At 40.7% G+C, this 22,545-nt stretch overlaps 1 protein-coding gene across 9 annotated transcripts in view; it reads left to right on the forward strand.

The window, feature by feature from the left end:
- HIVEP2 (HIVEP zinc finger 2) overlaps positions 1-22,545 on the forward strand; it is a 137,874-nt gene that overhangs the window by 96,338 nt on the left and 18,991 nt on the right. For all 9 annotated transcript variants that reach the window (XM_086877343.1, XM_086877347.1, XM_086877346.1 and 6 more), the window contains 2 exons: positions 15,008-15,052; positions 16,311-21,930. In XM_086877343.1, the coding sequence (XP_086733469.1) occupies positions 16,522-21,930 (5,409 nt within the window). In that variant the 5' untranslated portion in view covers positions 15,008-15,052; positions 16,311-16,521. The remainder of the gene's footprint in view (positions 1-15,007; positions 15,053-16,310; positions 21,931-22,545) is intronic.

Here is a 22,545-nt window from a genome sequence, read left to right on the forward strand (position 1 = left end):
CCTACAAGCTGATTCAAACTGCATAAAGAGGGGAAAAAAAGAAAAGATTCAGATTTGAATCCATGGGTGGTGCATTTTATGAGCAACTTCATCAAAGCTTTGTTCCTAGAGGTGTAAACAACCTTTTCTTTAAAAAATGAAAAACAACTGGATGCACTTTTGGTGTCCCTCTGAGTGCCAGGCATTCACTAGTAAACACTCAGGCAAATGGACCTCTTTATGCAGATGTGTCTGAGGCTGTATGTGGACCTATTCACATGTGGAGTTCGAGTTGGGGAAAATAAGGTGCTCTTGATAGGCTTGCTGAGGCAGTTATCTGCCTGAGAGTACGTTTGTGTTTTTCATTCAGGAAGTTTTAAGTCCAAAGATGGTTGTGATGGAAAAAGAGCTACCTGAAGCATAAAGCAAGGCCGTGGTTTATCTGAACTTTATGATGAGGAGGGGGTGGACAGGCAAACCCAAGCAGAGCAGTGTGGTCTCCCAAGAGGGGTGTAGAACTGCCCCAGACAGAGAGAGGATGCTCCTGGACATTTTGATGGCACTAGTTGCCACATTCCCCTTTAGTGTGATTCAGCAAATTATCTCCCTGTTGGATAAGATGGAAGTAAACTTCCTTTGCTGTCTGCCTGGTTGCCTGCTGTCCAAACCTGCTGTGACCAGTCAGCAGGAAATGTGAGTGCCCTTGACCTCCACTGGCCCTTTTCTGGCCTTCCTCTGCCCTTTGCTCTTTCTGGCAAGGTCCTGTTGCAGTTAGACTTCAGGAAAGCAGCCTAAGTGCCAGCATCTTCCAGCTGTCATGTGAAACTGCTATTTGGTCCACATCAGTTCGGTTGTTTCTCTAAGCAGTTTATACAGAATATAAAGTTCATATCCTATTTTATGATTAGATTTGACATCCTTGAACAGATCAAGGAGAAAAATGAATTGTTACCCCGAAGAAAGTTGTGAAGAAAAATATGTGTGTGATGAAAAATGAGTGATGGCTTTTTTGCTTTTAAGTTTTGATGATCAGAAATCAGAGGCTGAATTTTGGATCAAACATCCATAGCGATTTTGCAATCAAATACTCCCAGCTTGTGAAGATGCAAAGAGCAGCTCCTCCAGCTTGCTCTAATGAACCAGCAGCTCTTTGTTGATGCTAGCAAAGCAATTAGGCTCCCTCTTACGCAGTTGCATCTGAGCAATTTGGTCTATTTTACTCAAGCAGACCTCACCAATCCACAATTGAAGTGGCATTTTCATCTCACACTTAGGGGTTGAGAAAACGCTTTTGAAGGTCTTCATTCCTCTGATGAGCTTGGGAGAGGAGCAAAATTGAACAAGTTTTTTTTTTTTGTGGCAGGGGTTGGGTCGTGACTGAGACAGTTGGCTACTTCATTATAGCAAACACGTAGGTGGCCTTTCTCATGTTTTGAGATCCAAGAGAGGAGCTCTGACTTGACTGACATCTTTGAGGGGAGTGGAGTCAATCCTTTGCAGAAGGAGGGTCATGTCAGCTGTGCCATATGCAGCATGCACTGACAGTGAGCCCTTTCCTCTCAGCTGCTTTGAAGTTACAGTCTATCTTTTTGGCAGGATCAGATCCAAGTGGTGAGATGGCCCTGAGTTTGGGCAACTTAAAATGTCTGTAATTTTTTGCACCTGTTTGATTATGGTATTTATAGCTCATTTTTACCCATGCTTTCTTTACAGTATAACAGTTACCAGCGGACTTCCTTGCTGGTACTGGTTCCATTCTGAAGGAAAGGCTGGATGTAATTTGAAGGATCATTAGGGTGAGATCAGTTCTTGAAACTCGAGTCACGTTAATGATGAAACCTGAGTTTTGTTAATAATACATTGTAATTATTGCTCCCAGCAGGGCAGATACCTCATATATCTCACCTTTTTAGCTTGAGGATCCTAGTTACTGTGATCTTATTCAACTCGTCGGCTGTTCCTCCCCTTGCTTGCGTCTACAAGAGGAAGATACCTGGTCTCCACCACCAGATTTCCACTTGAGCTTTCCCAGGTAGAGCAGTGTCTCTGCAGATGTCGGCACATTACACAAGCTGGGGTGCAGAGGGGCCGAGAGGAGGATACATGATCAACAGATGAAACAGCAGAACGTTAATAATAAAAGACACCTAATTGGATGTGCCCTTTTGCCCAGCAACAAGGACATGATATGTCAGTGCACAGAAGGCACCAGGCCCGTGGCAACCTGCTCCCACCTCCTACAGGTCTTCCTGAGGACAAAATTGCATTATGAGCTGAGCCAGTTGCCTGCTGCAATTGCCAATAAAGCATTAATCCTAACCCTTTGTAGACTGCATCTATGCTTGCACCTCCGAGATGCTGGGCCAGATTGGAGAGGTGACATAAATCATGGTGTGCCTTACATGCTGGTGAGTGGGAGGGGAGCACACACTGGGGAAAATGACACCATGCAGGGGCGTGAGGGGGAAAGCTGTGGCAGGAAAAGCAACCTGCAGCAGGATGTAGAAAGATGTGAGATAGTGCAGACTCTTTTTACTTAATGCTGTATTTCCTTACTGCCTCCCGTAGCTCCTGCTGCAGCCTCCCCTGCTGTCCTGTGCTGGTGCCCACTGCCTCCATTTGCCCATGGTGGAGTGGTGTGCTTTAACCAACCGTAGGCTTTCACTTCGTGGGAAATGCCATTGTGGAACTTCAGTCCTGTCTGAAGTGCAGGACACCACTCTATCCAATCTCCCAGCCCACCTGTGCCCCAACTGTTTGTGAAGCTGCGACTTAGGGACTTACTTTAGGACAAGATGAAATGGCCTTAAGTTGCACCAGGGGAGGTTTATTTGGGGTATTAGGAAAATTTTATCCATAGAGAGGTTGGAACAGGCTGCTCAGGGAAGTGGTGGAGTCACCATCCTGGAGGTATTTAAAGTCTTGTAGATGTGGCACTTTGGGGCATGGTGGACATAACAGTGTTAAGTTAATGGCTGGTCTCTGTGATAATAAAGCTCTTTTCCAGTCTAAATGATTCCATAATTCTACATTTGGGACAAGAATGTTCAAACACCCATAGTTTAAACACTGGCCAAAGGAGAAAGCCTATAGCAGGAACTTAGCAAAAAAGAAGACCTTGTTCCCTGATTTTGGGGTTTCAGTGTATTCTACAGAATTTTGGAAAATGCAATGAAATAGTGTTATGTGTTCTTAAATGTACAGCAAAGATAATTTTTCATTTTTCTAATTAATTTTTCTGCAATTTTCTTAGTTTAGTCTTCTCCTTTGTTCATGTTTCTTTAAATGGGTGCAGTCTTAAAAAGATAGGTAATATATTACTGTTAATTAAACAGAATTTCTGCCCCAAATTTGAGTGGGGAGATAGGCTGAAGCTGTGATCACTTTGCTTTTAACTTTACAACTTAAGATCCTCAAAGTGGTTGAGGGTATGTGGTCCTGTCTCCTATTAATGTTATGGAAATATACTGCCAGAATATGGTCTTCAGTATTTAAGCCTACTAATAGTTATTTTTACATCCACATTTCCTCTAATATAATAACATTTATTCTTCATTTCAGATGAAAATTAAATTGTCTGAAGAATAGTATCATCAGCTGATTTGTCTTGCCTCGTCGTGTTTATCTATTCTAGTAAAAAAATCAGTGATGATTAAATTTACCACTAAGGCAAAGAATGAAAAGACAAAACTATGATGCTGCTCAAAGAGAGTTCTTGCATCAATGGGAATTAATCACAGTATATCAAGAAAAGAACATGGTCTCAATTTCCCACTGGAGTTAATGTTAAAAATTTAATCTTATTAACGTCAATTACTTTTTGTTTAATGTTAAAATCAGAGAAAAATAAAAATTCTAATTTCAGAATAATCATTTGGATTGAATCTTGCATGTGAAGTTGGCAATATGTTACGGTAGGCTTTTTTCCCTTGTTGTAAACGAGAGACAAAGTCTGGTAAGAACCCATGTGTTTTTGTTTAGCCCAGCAGAAGTGATGGGCGGTATTTGGAGGCACACAGGAAGGCTGCATAATAATGAAACAAACCCCTCTTGTACACGTGAAGCAAATGAGTCATGATATCAAATAGAAAAAGCAAAATTGTGGGAGAGACCATTTCCTTGCACAGCTCATGCAGAGCACTAGTCAGCACCAGGAATTTGGCATGAGTGTGGTTTCCAGTAGCAGTATCACAGTCACGGGCTTTAAATAGTTGCAGATGTTCTGAAGGGGATTGTGGGGACCATCCCTGCCTTCCCTTTGGGCAGCAGGGAGCAAAGTGCATGGCCTGCAGGAGCATGGAGTTTCCTTGGAAGGAAGCTTGGCTGAACATCTCTGAACACCTCAGCTGAGTGTAGCTGTGTCTCGTCCTGTTGCAGTCAAACCCACGGGAGGCTCAGGGCTCGGTCGGGATGAGCAGTGGGATGATGTGTGTGGCAGCCCGAGGCTGGCCAGCACCGCCGTACGTCAAGGCCTCCTGTTGTTGGCCAAGGGGCGACCCTTTGGCTGCAGCCTGAAACAGCAGTAACTAATGTGTCCCTTCCTGGCAGGTCCTTGGTGCCAGGGAAGGGCTGTGCACCATCCCAGGACAGGTGTGGCATGCAGGACCGGGCTGTGAGAGAGCCGCTGTGTCCCACTGCCACTGGCCGGGCACAGCCACGCTCCAGGGTGTGGGACCTGCCCCTGCCTTGGCCTCCTGCTGCTCCCCAGAGTTTGCTGGTACAGCTCTGCTTTTGCCTCTCAGTCTATTCCCGTATCTCGATGCGTTGTTTATTGGGATGTCTTAATGGAAAACTTCCAGCTCTTTGTTACGGGATGTCAGGATGCAAAAGCCACTTGGAAGATCTGCCTGGTGTTTTCACCTTTACTCTTGTTACAATGTCAGTGAAAAGGGGATGATTTCAAAATCTTTTACGCTCCTTGTGTTCTCAAGTTTCTCAAGTTAGAAACAGGAAGCTGTTTTGCATAAAGGTAAGATTGTGTTTTTAACAAGAAAAGTTGGTGTTAGACAGACTAAATATACCCACACAGTCATACTCAGTGGGTAGTCCTGGCTATTTTTAGGCTTTATTTGTGCTTCTATTTGGTTTTGTTTTTTTTTTAGTGACACCTCCACTGTACCTTCAGCTCGTAGAGAGGCACCACTTCCTGCACTGGTATGAAACTGGCAATTACAGCCAGCCTTGTCAGGTGTCGTTTATCAGCTGGTTTCAGCAAAGGAAGAACAAAGCTTAATAAAGAGAGAGAGAGGCAGAAGCATTCTGTTAATAATTTGCCCTTTGGAACAACAGACCCTTATCAGATCCCACGCTCATCTGTCTGCTGACGCTGTACTTGCTTCATTAGTACGAGCTATTTTTACACCTTTTGTGTCTTTTGAGGAACCAAGTGGGCCTGCTGGCTTGTAGTGATTCACCATCTCCAGGCGAACAGGGTGTCCTCAAGCCCTGTCAGTGGGGGGAGAGGGGAAAAGTAGGGGGAAGAGTTCAATTGAATAAGCAAGTCATTTAAGTAAATTATTTATCTTATGTGGTGTGAGAGCTAAAACTTTGCTCTGTAGTCTTAAGGAAAATAGACCTATATATTTTTGGTTTGCAGTGCAGCATTTCAGATTGTTAGGATCTACCCCAATGAATATTTAGTAATAATTAGTTGAAGTGTAGCTTAGCAAACATGAAGCCCTGCATGCTTGTGCATATACTCTATGTGATCATTTCTCTGTTTATAAAGGGAATGTTGAGGGCTAGACATGGGGATGTCTGGGAGTTGAACTTGATCTTTAAAGGTCTCTTCCAACTCAAAACAGTGGGTTTGATGTTGGTGATACATTCTTTTATTTGTTGTGTACAAGTGTTGTTGGTGTATCACAAGCACCCAAGATACTTTTGGTACAGACTGTTAGGTGATTTCACTTCCACTTCTGATAATGGAAAGAAAACCTAAACTTGGTGGAATGAGCCAGGCAGGATGCAGGAGAAGGAGAAACCTGTATGAAGTTGTCTGGATTTTTTTAAAGCTGAGTAACAGTTGCTTTCCCTTTTGATGGACCATCAGTCCTGATAATCTCCGCTTAGAGCCTGTTGAGCTCATGCCTGGTGGCTGAAATTAGCAATCTTTGTTGCCCTTACTTCAGTTTTTCATGGATAGGAGTAATTTGGTGTTCACTGGTTTCATGTTGCAGATTTCCTTGGAGTAGTTTCAAAAGTTAGTGGTATGTGGGATACGTATATGAAACTTTATGGTGATGCACCCTGGTCTGGCCTTGTGATAAAAAGCCATTGTGAAATCTGAACAGTGTCTTTCCCAAAAAATGTTTTGGGTTGTATTGTGTTGTGCTTGTTGAGAATCTGTAACATAGCTGTCAGCTTGGTCTGTGCCTTAAATAGCAACAGCTCTGGAATAACAGAGGTTCAAAATGCAGTTACTGGCATTTTGGTAGACATTCATGTCTTCAGAAGTGTTTGTTTGGGAGAGTGATAGTAATGTTAAGAAACACAGTTGATTTGTGTTTTGTAGAAAGAAAAGTGAAAAGAGTGAAATTTCATGTATAACTACAAAATACAGCAAAAGGCATATGCATATTTTGCTGAATTTTTAGGGGGTGTTCTGATGCAATTGAATGTTATACATACTGACTTTCAATGCTTCATACAGTAAAAAAGAACAATGAACTGTAAAATATGACCAGAATAATTTTAAAGAGTTTTTTTCCTCTCTTTTGTTCCTCTGCTAGGCATCCCGAGGGCTACAAAAGAAAACAGCATTCTTAAATATGCAGTCTACTTAATGTATCCTACGTTACCACTATAGTGATCAGAATATTTAGGCAATGCTCAGTGACTGGATTTGCTACACCAAAAAGCTTGTATTGAGTCATTAGTCAAAATGAAACATTTTGGCTGCTGAGTAGTGACTGTTGTGACACCTATGTGATATTTAGGATTTGAGGTTTAGTAGCTGATCTCAGCTGAATTCTTACACAGTATTCAGGATGGATTGAAATAAAATTGCTGTGAAGACCATTCTACTTTGGGGGCAGAAAGTGGAAAAAAAAAAAAAAAGTAGTAAGGATGTACTGTTGATGTTCAGCATGTGTCTGTTTTTGTTTTGACATGTGATGACCACAGAGCTTAGTAAACAATTGAGAGGTTTTAAAATAAGCTTGTATAATAATTGGTGTGAGTGAAAAACAAATGCAAGCTCAGGTACTATAAATGTCTTCATATGTAATTCTTCCCAGGGTGAGGGTTTCAGTCAGAGGCAGTGCATTTGCTCATTCAAAAAGGTGTTTGAAAGATACTGATATTTTCATGTGAAATGAAAGTGGTTTCTTCTGACATGGTGTGAAAGGATGCCTGGCTGTTCACAAAATCTGCTGCAGTTGCATAATTAGGATTGTGTAACTTTTTAACTTAAAAAACCTCACTTCCCAGAAAATTCAGTTATATTTTCCCTCTGAGGTGAAAATGCTAGGCAAAGGCCTGATTTGCCTGGTAATTTCCTTTTGGCATGAGAAGAATGATTACTTTGTACCTAAAAATGTTGCAATATTTACTCAAATTTTTATTTTTTTTATTTTTTTCCCCTGGGAAAACCTGGGGGAAATCTGTATGATATCGTAACAGGGATTTACCAATACAGCTGTGTTCTCTCCAGTGGCTACCTGTTTGCAGTCCTTGTGTGAAAATGATGGAGCATTTCAGCCTTTGCATGTCTTTCAGTCAGGAAAATTCTTATATCTGACAACTTTAACAGTTTGAACTCTTCAGTGAAAATGTTCTTACCCGTCCTACGTAGGTGATGTTTTATACATCTATAAATGACTGCAAACCACATCCGCATGGGAATCTTGCTCTCTGCATACACTTTATCCTTCCCAAGTGCTGTTAAATTAATTCATAGTTTACTTAAATCTGTCCTTTATTAGGTGTGAAATTTCCCTTTCTGATTAACACGTTCCTTTGTGTTGAACTGAGAAAAAAATTCTTTAATCTCAGTAATTTACACCAGTTCCACCAAATGTAAAACTTCCATTGCAAACTCGGTGGCATCACGTAGCATCATTGGTTAGCGTCCGAGCCTTTGCTTTTCAGAGGTTTTTAGCCCATTTTGGGCAGGGCCAAAGCACTGTTTCTTTTCTACATGGTGAAAAGTAACTCTACCAATGGTGATTGGAAACTATTTGACACTTCGATGCTTTGGCACAGTATCCTTATGTTTAACTGCTGCGGCTCAGAAGGGAGTGGGGTCAAGTTGAGTTTCTGCTGAGAGGGAGTAGTCCAGGAATTAGGAGCTCATTTGTATCTCAGGGCTGTTTTGGATACTCCTGTAATTGATAATGTGTATTTAGTAAATACTGTTGCTTACTGTTTAATTCACCCTTAAGAGACACTCATTCTTCTGCAAATAGTGCCAATGTGATTAGGCATCATATAAACCTTGTTTCAGCCATCAAAATGGTGTTTAAATAGGACCTTGGTGGGCATTGGTTTCTGACTGTTCTCTGCATGGGAGCTGTTCTGACTCTTGTAAGTTACTGTGTACTACAGTTCAAAAGAAAATGAGGAGTGGGGGTAGAGGTATGTGCAGGGCAAAACAACTGTGGTATTTTTGTTGCCTTCTGAAATTTTAATAATCCTGGAAGTACTGCCTGTCAGATCTGCCATTGCTCTGCTGTTACATTTTAAGGTCCACATGGGAAATGATTGGTATTTTATGAAACTGTTTCCATTTTTAACTTGTTTCCCCAAGGAAATATGTACCAGTGTGAAACAATTAGCAGTTTATATACTTCTCCTGTTTAGTTTCATATCTGAATATTACAAATCTTTTGGGTTTTTTGTGATGTACATATCAGAAGGCAGTAACCCAGAACAGGTAGGTTTTGTGTTATCTGATGTGCTCTGTCAGACTCTTGAAGTTCACAGCACGATCAGGCAACCAGAAACAAAATATTTACCTGATCCATTAAAAGCAGTGGGATCAATTAACTGCTAATTGGTTGACAAGATTGTTTGACTTGTTGGCTGTTTTGGCATTTCTTTGATAGCAGGGTTTTGTTCAGTTCAGAACAAAATTCAGAAAAAGAATTGTGAATTGTTTTCAAATTCCTACCTATAAAGGAAGCGTTTAAGATGAATTTGGCTCCTGCATAGTTTTTTCTTTTTTTTTTTTTTCTTTTAATACTCATCCTGTGGAAATAAGTGTTCAACTGGTCTTTGGCAAGGTTAAAGCTTTTTTTATATATTTTTTTCCATCTGGTAGTAATGTGTACATTGTGTATGATGCTGAAACAGGAAATAGTGATATACTTTTAAGTGAGCAATCCTTGTCATTATAGTTAAAAGGTCACTGTTAAAACATTTCTGCTCTAGGCTTCTATGGCTTCTTAAAATACACTCAATTTGAAGTGAAGGGTTTTGGTTGGTGCTGTTTTTCTACAGAGAACAGCAGTTTAAAATTATATTTGAGATAGTTAACATACCAAAAACTGAGTATTTTGTTGCAGCTGTCCTCAAATCATTTGTGATACAAACCAGCATCTCTTAATGAAAATCCCCCATGTTTTCTTACTACTGTGTAATTGAACATTTCTTAAAATATATGTTACAATTTTCTCTGTAGACATCTTTGAGGTGTTGGATTAGTTTATTTTCACCTTGTGATAAAGAACTTCAGGTATTTTGTATAGAGGATGTAAAAGCATAAACATGAGTGATCTAATTCTGTTTGTTGGTTTGTTTTTTTTTTTTTATGAGGAGTAAATCTGGAATGATGTCCTTGGATTTGTGGTTCATTGCTTCAGATTCATACCAAGTTAATGTAGAGCAGAATTTGGCTCTCCTTTTTGTTGATGGAATTATTTGTCTCCTTTTAATCTCTCTGAGTCAAGTTTTGTAATGAGAGGCTCTTGTTTCATACCTGATTTTTCTGTTAGCGTGTACCTGACCTCTGATTCAGTAGGGTCAATTCAGAGTCTAGCGCTTCCTCACAGCAAGTACACATAGACATTTATCTGAAATGTCTGAACAGGTCTAAGATCCTACAATTCAGGTTATCAGGTGTTAGGGTAAACCAGACTTGATTATTTAATTTCTTAGTTGGTTTCAGTGTGCTTTTAAGTAGACAGATTCCAGTTATTTCTTCAATATGCTTTTATAATGGTCTCAGGTAGTATTTTGAATTATGTGAAATAATTAAGATTAAGGTGAATTTAGTAAAAGCATAAAATTAATTAAATACTCCATACTACTACAGTTATCTAAAATGTGTTAGATGCCAATTCTCAATGGTTGAGATTCTAGAACAGCTCTCAAAGTATAAGCCAGATATAGTTCAAGCACTGAAATAATAATTGTACAAATCAAAATTCCAGGTTTTATACCAGTTCTAGTTTCATGCACACAGAATCTGTCCCTTGGAACCAGCATCTACCAGGGTCACCAATGTGCCCTCATGAGAGTAAAAGCCTGAAGTTGTTTTTTGGTCACAGTGAGGTGGCAGTCAGCCCTCGATGTATCTGTAACTGGATCCTCTCAGTGAGTCCTCTCAGTTCCCCTCAGTTCAGGCTTCTTGGGGAATCCTTGTGAGCAAATTATAGCAATAGAGAACAGATCCTGCCCTGTAGCTTGTCCTCAAGTAAACTTAGTACAGTTTGTTAGATCTTTGTGTACTGCATGTACTCAATGAGCAGCGTTTGGGTTTGTGTTGGATGGTAATTTTAAATGACATTTTTTAAAGTATATTGTAATAATTAGTTCAGCTGCCCAAATTAAAAACAAAAAACCAAATACCTAAAAAACTACCCCAAAAACCCCCAAAACCCAACCAAGCCCGTATGCATTATTCTAAATAGTTCAGTTTTTTTCCAAAACTGTGGTGCTCTAGCTGGTTATATTTCTTATTTCTTTATTTGGTGTACTTCTGGCAGTACATTCAATATAGCACTGAAATCCAGAGGGCAGGCAGAATATCTGAGGTGGAATTAAATTAACAAATTGGAGTAGTATCTTCAGATCTGAAGAGGCAACAACAGCAGCTACAAGATAAAGTGGTAGATTAAAATAAATACGTCTAACCTGTTGATTCTCATGTGCAAAATGTTGTCTTACAACTCCTGCCAAACTGCAGCAAAAGCAGGGGCATGCTCCCATTCCCCAGTACTTCAGACTTCGCCAAGTGTCAGTTGGTCACCTTCCTTTTCATTTGTGTAAAATGCCAAAACTATACACCCCAAGGACTTGCATTCTTTCTGTTATGTTGCTACATAACATCCTCAGCCCATGAATGAATATATAACTTTGGAAAGAAGGATGACCAAATGCTTATCTGTCTTCAATACAGTTAAATCCTTTAGTTCTGATGTGCACACTGGATGCTGGTTGAGAGTTCCTCTTCAGACTTAGCTCGCCTATGACTTTGCCTATGTAGGAGAAACTATAAATCCATATTTTTCTAGGGATTCCAGGCTTTTTTAATTTTTCACTGGGATATCAACACCAAGCAGTTCTTTGGGGAATCTCAGTAGGACAGAGGTGAAACATGTATGACAGCAAGCTGAAAGTATGCTGTCTTTCTTCCTGAAAGGCCAAGGCAATTTTCTTCTCAGTTGCAGGTGAGGAAGAGTTCAGAGGTGGCCTTTCTTGTAAGGCTGCTGGGCTTATCCCAGACATAAACTAGACTTGCCTAATAAGGGTCTTGGCAGAGGTCTGTGCATGAATGTAAGGATTTCATAGGAGCCACTGAAGTTTGTTTGTGCTAACGCTTGCCTTATAGAACACAAATTCTTCAGGGGCCAGTTACTGTGGTTTTAGGCTGGCTTTGTGCTGGCAGAGCTGGACAGAAAAGATTTAAAACAAGGCTGGATCTGACCCTTAGTCCTTACGCTAAGTCAATATTTATTCTGCATGGTGTACTCAGGATTTAGCCTGGAAGACATAAGCTTCCAATTTGTTCACTTGCAAGAACTGTAATATGAGCTACAAATTGAAAAGCAGTAAAAGTAATATTTTGCCAAATTTTATTTTAAAGTTGTTGAGTGTAACCATTTTAATGGTCTGCAAAAAAAGAGAAAAAAAAAAAAGAAAAGAAGGAATAATCTTGGAGCTCTGTAGTCAATCAGATATACGTCCCCTGCATACAGCTCTCAAAGGCACTCTCATTAAAAAAAAAGCAGTAGGATAATGTTCCTTTCTAGAAAGTTTTGAAAATCTTGGTTTAGTAGGAGCATCTGACATAAAAACAGCTTCTGGTTTCCAAATAATCTTCTCATGTTCAAAGTTTTCATAGAAGTGAAATGTCCTGTTTTGAAGCGGTCAGATAGCACAGCTAATGTGACTAGGGGAACTGGCTCTTGGGCCACATTCCTGCCAGGAAACCTGGCTTGGCCCCCAGACAGGAAGGACTTCGCAGCTCCTGTCAAACAATGTGCTCCATGCAACTCCCATACGGCTTCTGATCCGTGTAGGTGGGCTACTCTTACTCACTCCGGCAGAGCTGAGCCGTGCCAAAGCTATTAAAAAAATTGTGTGCTTCTATCATCCTTAGTTCCTTGGTTTTAAGTAGGTAGTACTTGAAATATAATGAGTTTCTGCCTATTGAATAGTATGTATGTGATGAAAAGCAATATTTAAAGGTATATTTACATTTTTTTTCTAAAGGAGAAACATTAATCACTTGGAAAAATGGAAGTCTTTTGTTGGTTTAAGCTAGGCTGTGAATGAGGTAGAGTCTTGACTGGATAAAAAAGACAGAATGCCAGCTAGCTTTGCAGTATCTTACATATCTCCAGTTAGGCCAGTCTCCCATTAGGGAGGGGGAAAAAGAACAAGAGAAATAATATTAAAGCCATCTTTGACACAGGATGGATAGCAGCTCAAACCAAACCAGAAAATATTATGTTTCGTCTGGAAAGGGATTCATTTTCCCCAGGAGAGTGGCTTTTGCCATACATAAACCATCAATAATCCCTGTAATTTGTCTATACCTGTTTCATAGTGTAGGTTGAAAAATTGTACAGAATGTTCTGAAACTGCAGGACTGAAGAATGGCTTTAACTCTGTAACAGAGTTCTCAGTCCAGAACACAAAATTTTGAATGTATATTAGCAGCATCTTTTGCTGAAATAAGACCTTTGCTGTCACATCACTGTGACTAGCAGATTTCTTCTATAAAGGTGCTCTCAGTAAAAGGAGTATGGAAAAGAAAGGATACTCTATTCTAGAAATTTGTCCTTCGCCATTTTCAAAATTGCCTAATAAGGAGAAGAGTATTTTTCTTTGAAGATGGAAAATAACTTTATGCTCTCTCAGGGAGGAACATTCGCTCATAGTCACTGTTTCTGATTTCTCAAGCCACACATTTTCCTTTACATCTGGGCTCGTAGAGTGGCATCAGTAGCAACCTGCTATTCAGTGTAGCTCAGCTGCTGGAACTGGTTGGCCACTTACCTGCTATTTCCTCATGGGCCCCTGCTGAGCTGCTCTGTAGTAGCCACTTCTGATATATTGTAACTCATGAACAAGGATTTCTTTTTCCGTTTGGGCTGACGCTTTTTATTTGAGGAAGTGGATTAGGAAATTTTTTTTAAAAAATAATTATACTTGGATGTCATTTTCCTTTTTATTTTAGAGAATCAGACAAGAGAGTTATTTTAAAAAGCCATTAGCACATCAAAGCTAAATGACATTATGACCTAAAATATTCTGGTTTGCATTTGATAACTTGCTGTTATTTTGTACTACAACAGATTTCTCTGTAGTTAAAATTGAAAAAAAAAAAAATTAAACCAACATTCCATCAGTTATTGCTGGCCTAACTACTGATATGTTACTTGTACTACTAGTGATGAATTCGTAACAGGTGGCATGGTACTGATTCTATTTGTGTCAAGTTATTGGGCTTTGCTAATGTCCATTTGTTCTTGGAAAGTGTTATTAATTTCAGAGAATTAGAAACTATTTTTCAATTTTTTTTCCATTTTTGTTGATATTTTTTTTAATTTATAGGCATTAGTTTTTAATCATTTTTTGGTCATTCAATGGAGAAAATATGAGTGCTCTAGCTTCTTTGTGATAGTTGCTAATCAAGGATCATTACAATAGTCTATATCCCCTACTCTGAAGCTAATGTTCCAGCTGTGTCTAATGATCTGTTCTTTAGAGATGCTCTGACTTTTGGCATAAATAAAATCAATAAAGAAATGCTGCCATTGTTCCTTTTGCTATCACAATTGAAGAAACATCCTTTTTAATGAAACAAAAGCAAAAGTCTGTTTTTGAAGAAAGATTTGTTGAAAACTGAAAGGGAGAGTCCTCCTTTGATGGGAGAAATGGTCTTAAGGCAATGAGATGATGTTCAGGCCTTTTCTCTGAGCTGGTCTTTTCAGCAATACAGAGTAGCCTGCAGTGTGGCGACAATCAGAGAGGTGGCAAATCATGGCAGTCACGAAAGTCTTTTAACCATGTATTCTATAATTTTCTTCTGTAAGTTTTGACTTTGAGAAGGCAGCCATATATTCTGTAGTGGTGTCACACAGGTGTTAACTAATTTGGACACCTACTCCTGTTTCACTACATTTTCTTGTCCCCAAATGGTGACACCCTGACCAGGAGTTTGTGCTGGTCCCTGAAACATTTAATGAGAGGCCTGGAGTCTAAAAGTATTAGCTGGAGAGAGGCATTGAAAAGGGATTTGCCAAGGGGATTCAGGGATAATCCAAGCTTAACAAAGGCATAGGAATGAAGAGGTACATTGGCAGCTCTCTTTTCACTGATTCAGGAAGGTGAGACTTTATTAGTTTAGACTTGGTGTTATTCATCTACACATTAGAAGCCTAAGTCCTTTAAAACTATTCATGCTTACGGTCTTCAAATGTAATTGCTCAGACCTCTAAGACACAACATGAAATTTTCCAGTGGATAAGTAAAGGAAATTTTCAGACCTCTACTGTAAAGAATAGAAGATTTTCATTACCATCTATACCCAATATCAAAAATTTCTTATAATCGTATTTTTTTTTTTTCCCCACAGGAAATTTGAAGATAGTCATGCCCATTAGATGTTTAGAAGATGCAGGTAATTACTTTATACTTTAAAAAAAATCAGAAGTGCCTATTACCTGTGCGTTTTCCTTCTCTTTGTTATTGTTTTTTTAAGCCAAATTAATTTTCTCTACTGTAGGAATGAAAAGTATGCTAGTATCTCTAATAATGACATTTTTTTACCCTTTTTCTTGCTATTGTTAAATCATGGCTGTCTTTATAATTCTCACTATTTTATCCAGAAAGTGTCCTGTGTTTGGATAACATGAAAACAGAAAGTGAACATTCTACTTCAAATTCAAATGCTGTACTTTTCTATGAAAATCATACCTCTGAGCCTTTGATCTTTTGAATAGAACTGTGGAAACCTGTGACATTTAAGCATTAAAAATGCATGTATACCTGGATGTAATTGTTTCAACAGTGAAATCTAAAATGCTAAAGTCACATAAGCACAGTCTCTAATACATCCTTTACATATAGCAAGACATTCTCACTAGAATTTAACACAGTGATTTGAAGATGGAGCCGGGGAAAAGGTACCAGTAGTGCTGTGTTTGAAAGGCCTCTTTGATGTCTCTTTTTTGACTGTTTAAAAGCAGTTTAGAATGGTGAACAACACCTTCTTATAAAACCAGTTAGATGATCTAAGGTAAGAAGTACCTCACTTGAGCAATTTTTTAGCAATATTCGATATATAACCCAAGTTGACTAGTTGACTGTAAGAAAATAGCATCTCCGTAGTGGAGGGCTGTGTGCATAAACAGCCAGAAGCACCTATCATGATATAGAAAGGTTTTTTTCTCTGATCAACCTACTCTGACTTCCTGAGAGGAAGGCCAGGTGAACTAAAGTGTGTGTCTGAACCATAGGTGAATAATACTGGATAAGGTAATTCCCACTCACAGTGTTAGCCTTCTATTTTCAGCAGATATTTGCTGAAAGAGCTTTGATAGTATGTGGTGGACTTTTTGTGATCAAGCCTTTAAACTGTTCCCTGAAAACCTTCCAAAACTACTGTTTAATTTGGAAAGTGTAGGTCTCCATTTTCTACTCCTAGAGCCGCTATTGAGTAGTGATTATGCTTGTGTGCAGTCTCTGGAGCCAGTCTTTACTGTATCTGCTCACAAAAGGGAGTTTTGTGAAATGTAGTTACCTTTGCTGAAGTCCCTCAGTAATTTCCATGTAGGGCTAAATAGAAGCGCAACTGACTGCACCAGTGTTGTTCAGTATGGCTGTACTAACTGCTGTGTGCAGGTTTGTTTACTTTTTTGTTTTGTATTTCTGTACAGATAGCTGTGTCACCATGGAAGAGATGAAGAGAACTTTTCTCTAGGAGACCACAAGTATCTCTGGATCATTCTGCATCTCAGTATTTAATAACAATGGAACATGTCCAAATGCTATAACAAGTCTTTGGAAATGTATAATAAACTGTTTAGGAAAGTTCATGCCATGAACAGAACTGTGTAATACTCTCATTAGTGCACAGACACAAATCTAATGCCTATAGACTACTGTGTGGAAAGTTCCAAAGAGAACGAAAAGTCTGTGAACTTGCAACAGCCCTGGAAAAATGGGAGCAACAAAACTTTAAAAAGCACAGCCGTGGGCACACTCCATGTGTCTGCACAGCTTTCAAGTGAACTAGCACTTAAGACCTTGTGTAACAAAATGGACTCTGGGGACACGGCTATAGGGCAAAAAGCTACCTCAAGGTCTGGAGAAACTGCTAAAGTACCAAGTAGATGGAGGCAAGAACATTCAGCTGTTATTAAGATGAGCACTTTCGGCAGTCAAGAAGTCCAGCGGCAACCACAAATAGACCACGAGCAAGTAGGAAACACGGCATCAGCACAACTTTTTAGTTCTGGGAAACTGGTATCATCAAATGAAGCTGCACAGCAAGTCACAGAGAAGCAATATCCACAGCATCGTCCAAGCCCTTACTCATGTCACCATTCACTTTCCTTTCCACAGCATTCATTGCCACAAGGCTTCTTGCACAACATAAAGCCACATCAGAGCTTGGAGGGCCCTCCGTGGCCATTTCCTAGCCACTTGCAATCAGTTGCCTCAGAGGACTTATTTCCTTTTCATATGCATAGCCATAGTGGAGGTTTCTCCAGGAAGAAGATTTCAAGTTTGAACCCTGCATACAGCCAATATTCACAGAAATCTTTAGAACAATCAGAAGATGCTCACAAAAAAGAGCACAAACCTAAAAAGCCTGGCAAGTACATTTGTCCTTACTGTAATCGGGCCTGTGCCAAACCTAGCGTACTTAAAAAGCATATTAGGTCTCATACTGGTGAGCGACCGTACCCTTGTGTCCCTTGTGGTTTCTCCTTCAAGACGAAAAGCAACCTTTACAAACATAGGAAGTCACATGCCCATGCAATTAAGGCAGGGTTGGTACCTTTCACAGAGTCAGCGGTCTCTAAGTTGGACCTTGATGCCAGTTACATCGATGTGGAAGCTGAAATACATTCAGATGGAGAGCAGAGCACAGACACTGACGAGGAGACCTCACTCCTAGTGGAAGGGTCTGACAAACTGAGCCCCGTCCCGCAGCTCCCACTGGACATTGCTAGCAGGAGTGGTTTTCACTCCTCCATGGAAGAGTCCTTGGTGGGGCCGATGAAGGTCCCCATTTTGATTATCCCTAAAAGTGGGATTCAGTTACCCAGTGAGAGTTCACCATATATTAGCTCTGATATGTTGCAAACCCCATCCTTAAGTACCAAGTCTGATGACTCTCATACAGTTAAGCAGCGACTTGCACTAAGACTGTCAGAGAAAAAAGGACAAGATTCTGAGCAGTCATTAAACCTCCTGAGCCCACACAGTAAGGGAAGCACTGACTCTGGCTATTTTTCCCGCTCAGAAAGTGCTGAGCAGCAAATTAGCCCACCAAATACTAATGCAAAGTCTTACGAAGAAATCATTTTTGGGAAGTTCTATAGGATTAATCAAAGGACAGCACTAACTGTAGCCACAACAAATCAGGAACACAGTTTAATGGGTAGAAAGGGCAAAACAGACCCATCACCTCTTTTAAATAACAGATTGGATATCAAGATGCTTGAGGAACATATTTCTCACCTGACTCCAAATAAAGAGGAACTCATCGACTCCAGCAATTTGAGCACTATTAAGTCTACACAAGTTTATCCAGGCAGCAATACTGAATGTAGACAATCCCAGACAATATCGTCCATCAAAAATGAATCCAACTTGTACCAAGCCAGTCAGCAGGGTGATGTACCTGTCCTTCTAGAGCCCCCAGTAGATTCCTCTCCTCTTATTAGAAGTAACTCCATGCCAACCTCTTCTGCAAACAGCTTAAGTATTCCCCAGTCTCTGAGAGGAAGCCATTCATTTGATGAGAAGATGACTGGCTCTGATGATGTATTTTATCCTGGGACAGTGGGAATATCCCACCAAAGAATGTTGAGAAGGCAGGCTGCCTTTGAACTGCCATCTGTACAGGAAGGACACTCGGATTCAGACTATCATGGAAGACCAGGGAAAAATATCATTATTGCTTCCAGCAGACAGACTGCAGGTGACAAAGGACCATCCCTAAAAGAGAAGAAAGGAGACAAGACCTTTTATGACTATGATGCCAGTGGAAAGCACTACAGAAGGTGGGAAGAATTTGAAGCTCAGAAGAACTACAGGGACTCACCATCCTTAGGTGGGATGAGCAAAGGGGGAGAGTTTTTTATCGATGCTCTTGGACAATCTCAGTCAGTGCCATCCATGCTTGGAACAACTTTTGAAAATAGAAAGCGCAGGAAAGAGGAGAGTGTTGGAGATGAAGAAGACAGTCCTATGATTTGCAGCAGTACAACTGGCACCCCTGGAGGAATTCAACCTTTGGACTTTGATCCCAAATCCCAAATTCAGGAAGTGCCAAGAAGTGGATTTGCCCTTCAAGGCCTGGAAAATGCTCCCCATTGCCATGCAGAGCGTTTTGAAATGTGCAGGCCTTACTTGCAGTCTGGAAGTCCAGCGGCTTCTTTGGAAGACTCATCCTTTACTGCAGAACAAGAGAAGACTGCAGAATCACTGGTTAGAAAGCCCCCTGGAAATGTCATCTCTGTCATTCAGCACACAAATTCATTGAGTAGGCCAAACTCATTTGAAAGGTCTGAATCTACAGAACATATTGCATGCCAGCAGGAAAAGATGTATTCACCATCTGAAACATGCGAGAGTGAGATTTGTGAGTCCCCGATGAGCCCAGACCGAGCTCCACAAATGGAAAGTGTTGACACTGGTAAGCCACCTCCATCCCAGCAGCCTCAGCCGTGTCACATGCAGCCCAGGCTGGTTCGCCAGCACAACATACAGGTACCTGAAATTCGTGTCACGGAGGAGCCGGATAAGCCCGAAAAAGATAAAGAAGTGCAGAGTAAAGAGCAGGAGAGACCCACTGAAGAATTCCAGTGGCCCCAGAGAAGCGAAACCCTTTCTCAGCTTCCAGCTGAAAAGCTACCACCCAAGAAGAAGCGTTTAAGATTGGCTGACATGGAGCACTCCTCTGGTGAATCCAGCTTTGAGTCTACAGGTACAAGTCTCTCTCGCAGCCCTAGCCAAGAAAGTAATTTGTCTCACAGTTCAAGTTTTTCAGTGTCCTTTGAAAGAGAAGAGAATATGAAGTTCATCACACCTTCCAAACAGGATGAATTTGGAAAACAGTCTGAGTTTTTAACAGTTCCAGCAGGTGCTTACTCACTTTCTGTCCCTGGGCATCACCATCAGAGGGAAATGAGACGCTGCTCATCTGAACAGATGCCCTGTCCTCATGCTGCTGAAATCCCAGAGATCCGAAGTAAATCCTTTGATTATGGGAACCTGTCTCATGCCTCTTCAGCTGGAACACCTACTGTGGCATTGTCTCCATCCCGAGAAAGGAAGAAATGCTTCTTGGTTCGCCAGGCTTCCTTCAGTGGTTTTCCAGAGATTTCTCAGACTGATCAGAGCACAGAACAAAGCATAAAGCAGGAGCAGATGGAACATTCACAGGTTGGTCTTCGCTCTTCCCAGCTTGTCTGGCATCACTCCCCTCCCTCTGTACTTCAGCCCATTCAGGTAGATGACTCTGGAAAACAGGCTATTGTCTCTTGTGCTCAGCTTAGTAATAGCTCATCCCACCTTGCCCAGCAACAGGCTCTTGTTGCAGACAGCCCGGAAATGTTAAGGACTCCCTTAATCCAACAAGCACCTTATATTCCTAACAAACATCCATCTGAGCAGCAGCAGCTATTTGCACATCAGGAAAAAGTCCCATTTCCCCCTCTTCACAGCACCTTGTTTCAGTTCCCCTATCCAGCTGTCTGCATGGTTCACTTACCACCATCTCAGCAGCCTATCTTGTGGCAGTCCTGCACAGAACCTCTGCACTTCCAGCATCAATTTGTACAACAGCTGCAGAAATCTTACGTTAAACAGGCTTTCCAAATAGACGTACCTCCAAGTTATCACCTGGAACATGCACCTGAGCTTATTGGAAAGAAAGCAGCTGATTATGGGCACGCTAAAGAGCAAGCATACCAGCATTACTCAGGAACATCTGGGCTGTATTCAAAAAGTACTCTTGCTAAGTACCAGTCAGACCATAGCATTAAACCAACAGATACCTCCTCTGAGCAACATCTTCAGACAGACTTTGACTCCCCAAGTGATGGATCTGTTCAGTCTTTGCCAGGGACAGTTGTTCCTGTCAGGATTCAAACCCACGTGCCATCTTATGGTAGTGTCATGTACACAAGCATTTCCCAGATCCTTGGACAGAGCAACAGTCCTGCAATTGTAATCTGTAAAGTTGATGAGACAGTTTCTCAAAGAACATTGGCAACTAATGCAACCATGCAAGGAATTGGATTTAATATAGCTCAGATGCTGGGTCATCATGGAGGACTGGAAAAATATCCTTTGTGGAAAGTGCCGCAGACACTTCCGCTTGGACTGGAGCCACCAATTCCCTTGTGTTTGCCTTCCACTTCTGACATGGCTTCTACCTTGGGAGGAAGCAAACGAATGCTTTCCCCTGCCAGCAGCTTGGAGCTCTTCATGGAGACCAAGCAGCAGAAACGAGTCAAAGAAGAAAAAATGTATGGGCAGATAGTTGAGGAACTAAGTGCAGTTGAGTTGACTAACTCAGATATAAAGAAAGATTTTCCAAGAATGCAGAAGCCTCAATTAGTAAGGCAGAGCTGTGCTTCTGAGCCAAAAGAAAGTCTGCCATCCTTGTCATCCTCTTCATCGCTGTCATCCTCAACATCTCAAGATTTCCCACCTGTCAGCATGGCGGGAGCTGATGCATTCCCACTGAGCAGAGAGAAATTTTCCAGTTTTGATTCCACATCACCGGGACAGAAGTCCAGTGGCCCATCTGAAGGAAGAGACTCACCAGAAGAGCTGGATGTGGATGAAACGGCCTCAGATATGAGCATGAGTCCACAGAGGTCGTCTTTGCCACCAGGAGAAATTCAGGCAGAAGACCAACTGAAACATCAAAAATTACCTCTGGGGATGTTAGTCCAGATGTCATCTAATACTGTTGGGAAAGTCACAGCCTCAACCATTCTCCTGACAGACGTAGCAGATTTTCAACAGATCCTTCAGTTCCCAAGTCTGCGTACTACGACTACTGTGAGCTGGTGTTTCTTAAACTATACAAAACCCAATTACACTCAGCAACCAACCCTCAAAGCTTCTGTTTATGCTTCATGGTGTATAAGTTCATGTAACCCAAACCCATCTGGGCTAAGTACAAAGACCACTTTAGCACTTTTAAGGTCCAAGCAAAAAAACACCACGGAAATCTACACCCTGGCTGCTATGCACAGACCTGGAGCTGGTAAACTGACATCATCGAGTGCATGGAAGCAGTTTGCTCAGGTAAATAAGAAATTTTAACAAAATTAATTTCCTATATGTTTATATGAGAAATTTCCAGTAAGCTATAAAATGCAAGTTATTAATTTATTTTTTTTTAAAAAGTTTCACCATTGGGAAATCAGCTGGTGATATCTTCCCAAGACAACTTTTGAGCCTCAGTTTATCCTTCTGCAAGCTCTGCTACTTCTGCTGTCTCTGTCTCTGCCTCCATTTTCAAAATCAGATGTAAAAAGTGAGGCTTTTAAACCCTCCCTTCATGTGTGCCAGAGCCTGATACCTTATCTCCTTTTATTTTGCCCTTTGTTTTTCCCAATTTAAACAGTGTCAGACACAAACATCCAAGTGTGTTTGTAAGAAAAGATTAAGATAAAATTGAGTAAGGATCTTCAGATCCATTTAATGTCTTTTACATATTGATTCTTCCTCACAGATTAAGCATTTGCTAATGGTGCCAGGGAAAATTCTGTAATGGCAATGAATTACCTTCTGAGGCTTTTCCATATCTATTTTTCATGATTTTTTTTCTCTGAGGAAAGATGCAGTATTGTCATTTCTGTCAAGACTCTCGTAAAAATTTGTCCATGTTGCCTCCTCTCTTATTCGCTGTCAGATTAA

Source organism: Cyanistes caeruleus, chromosome 2 (assembly GCF_971803275.1).
Source record: "Cyanistes caeruleus chromosome 2, bCyaCae1.hap1.1, whole genome shotgun sequence".
Classification (NCBI taxonomy): Eukaryota; Metazoa; Chordata; class Aves; order Passeriformes; family Paridae; genus Cyanistes; species Cyanistes caeruleus.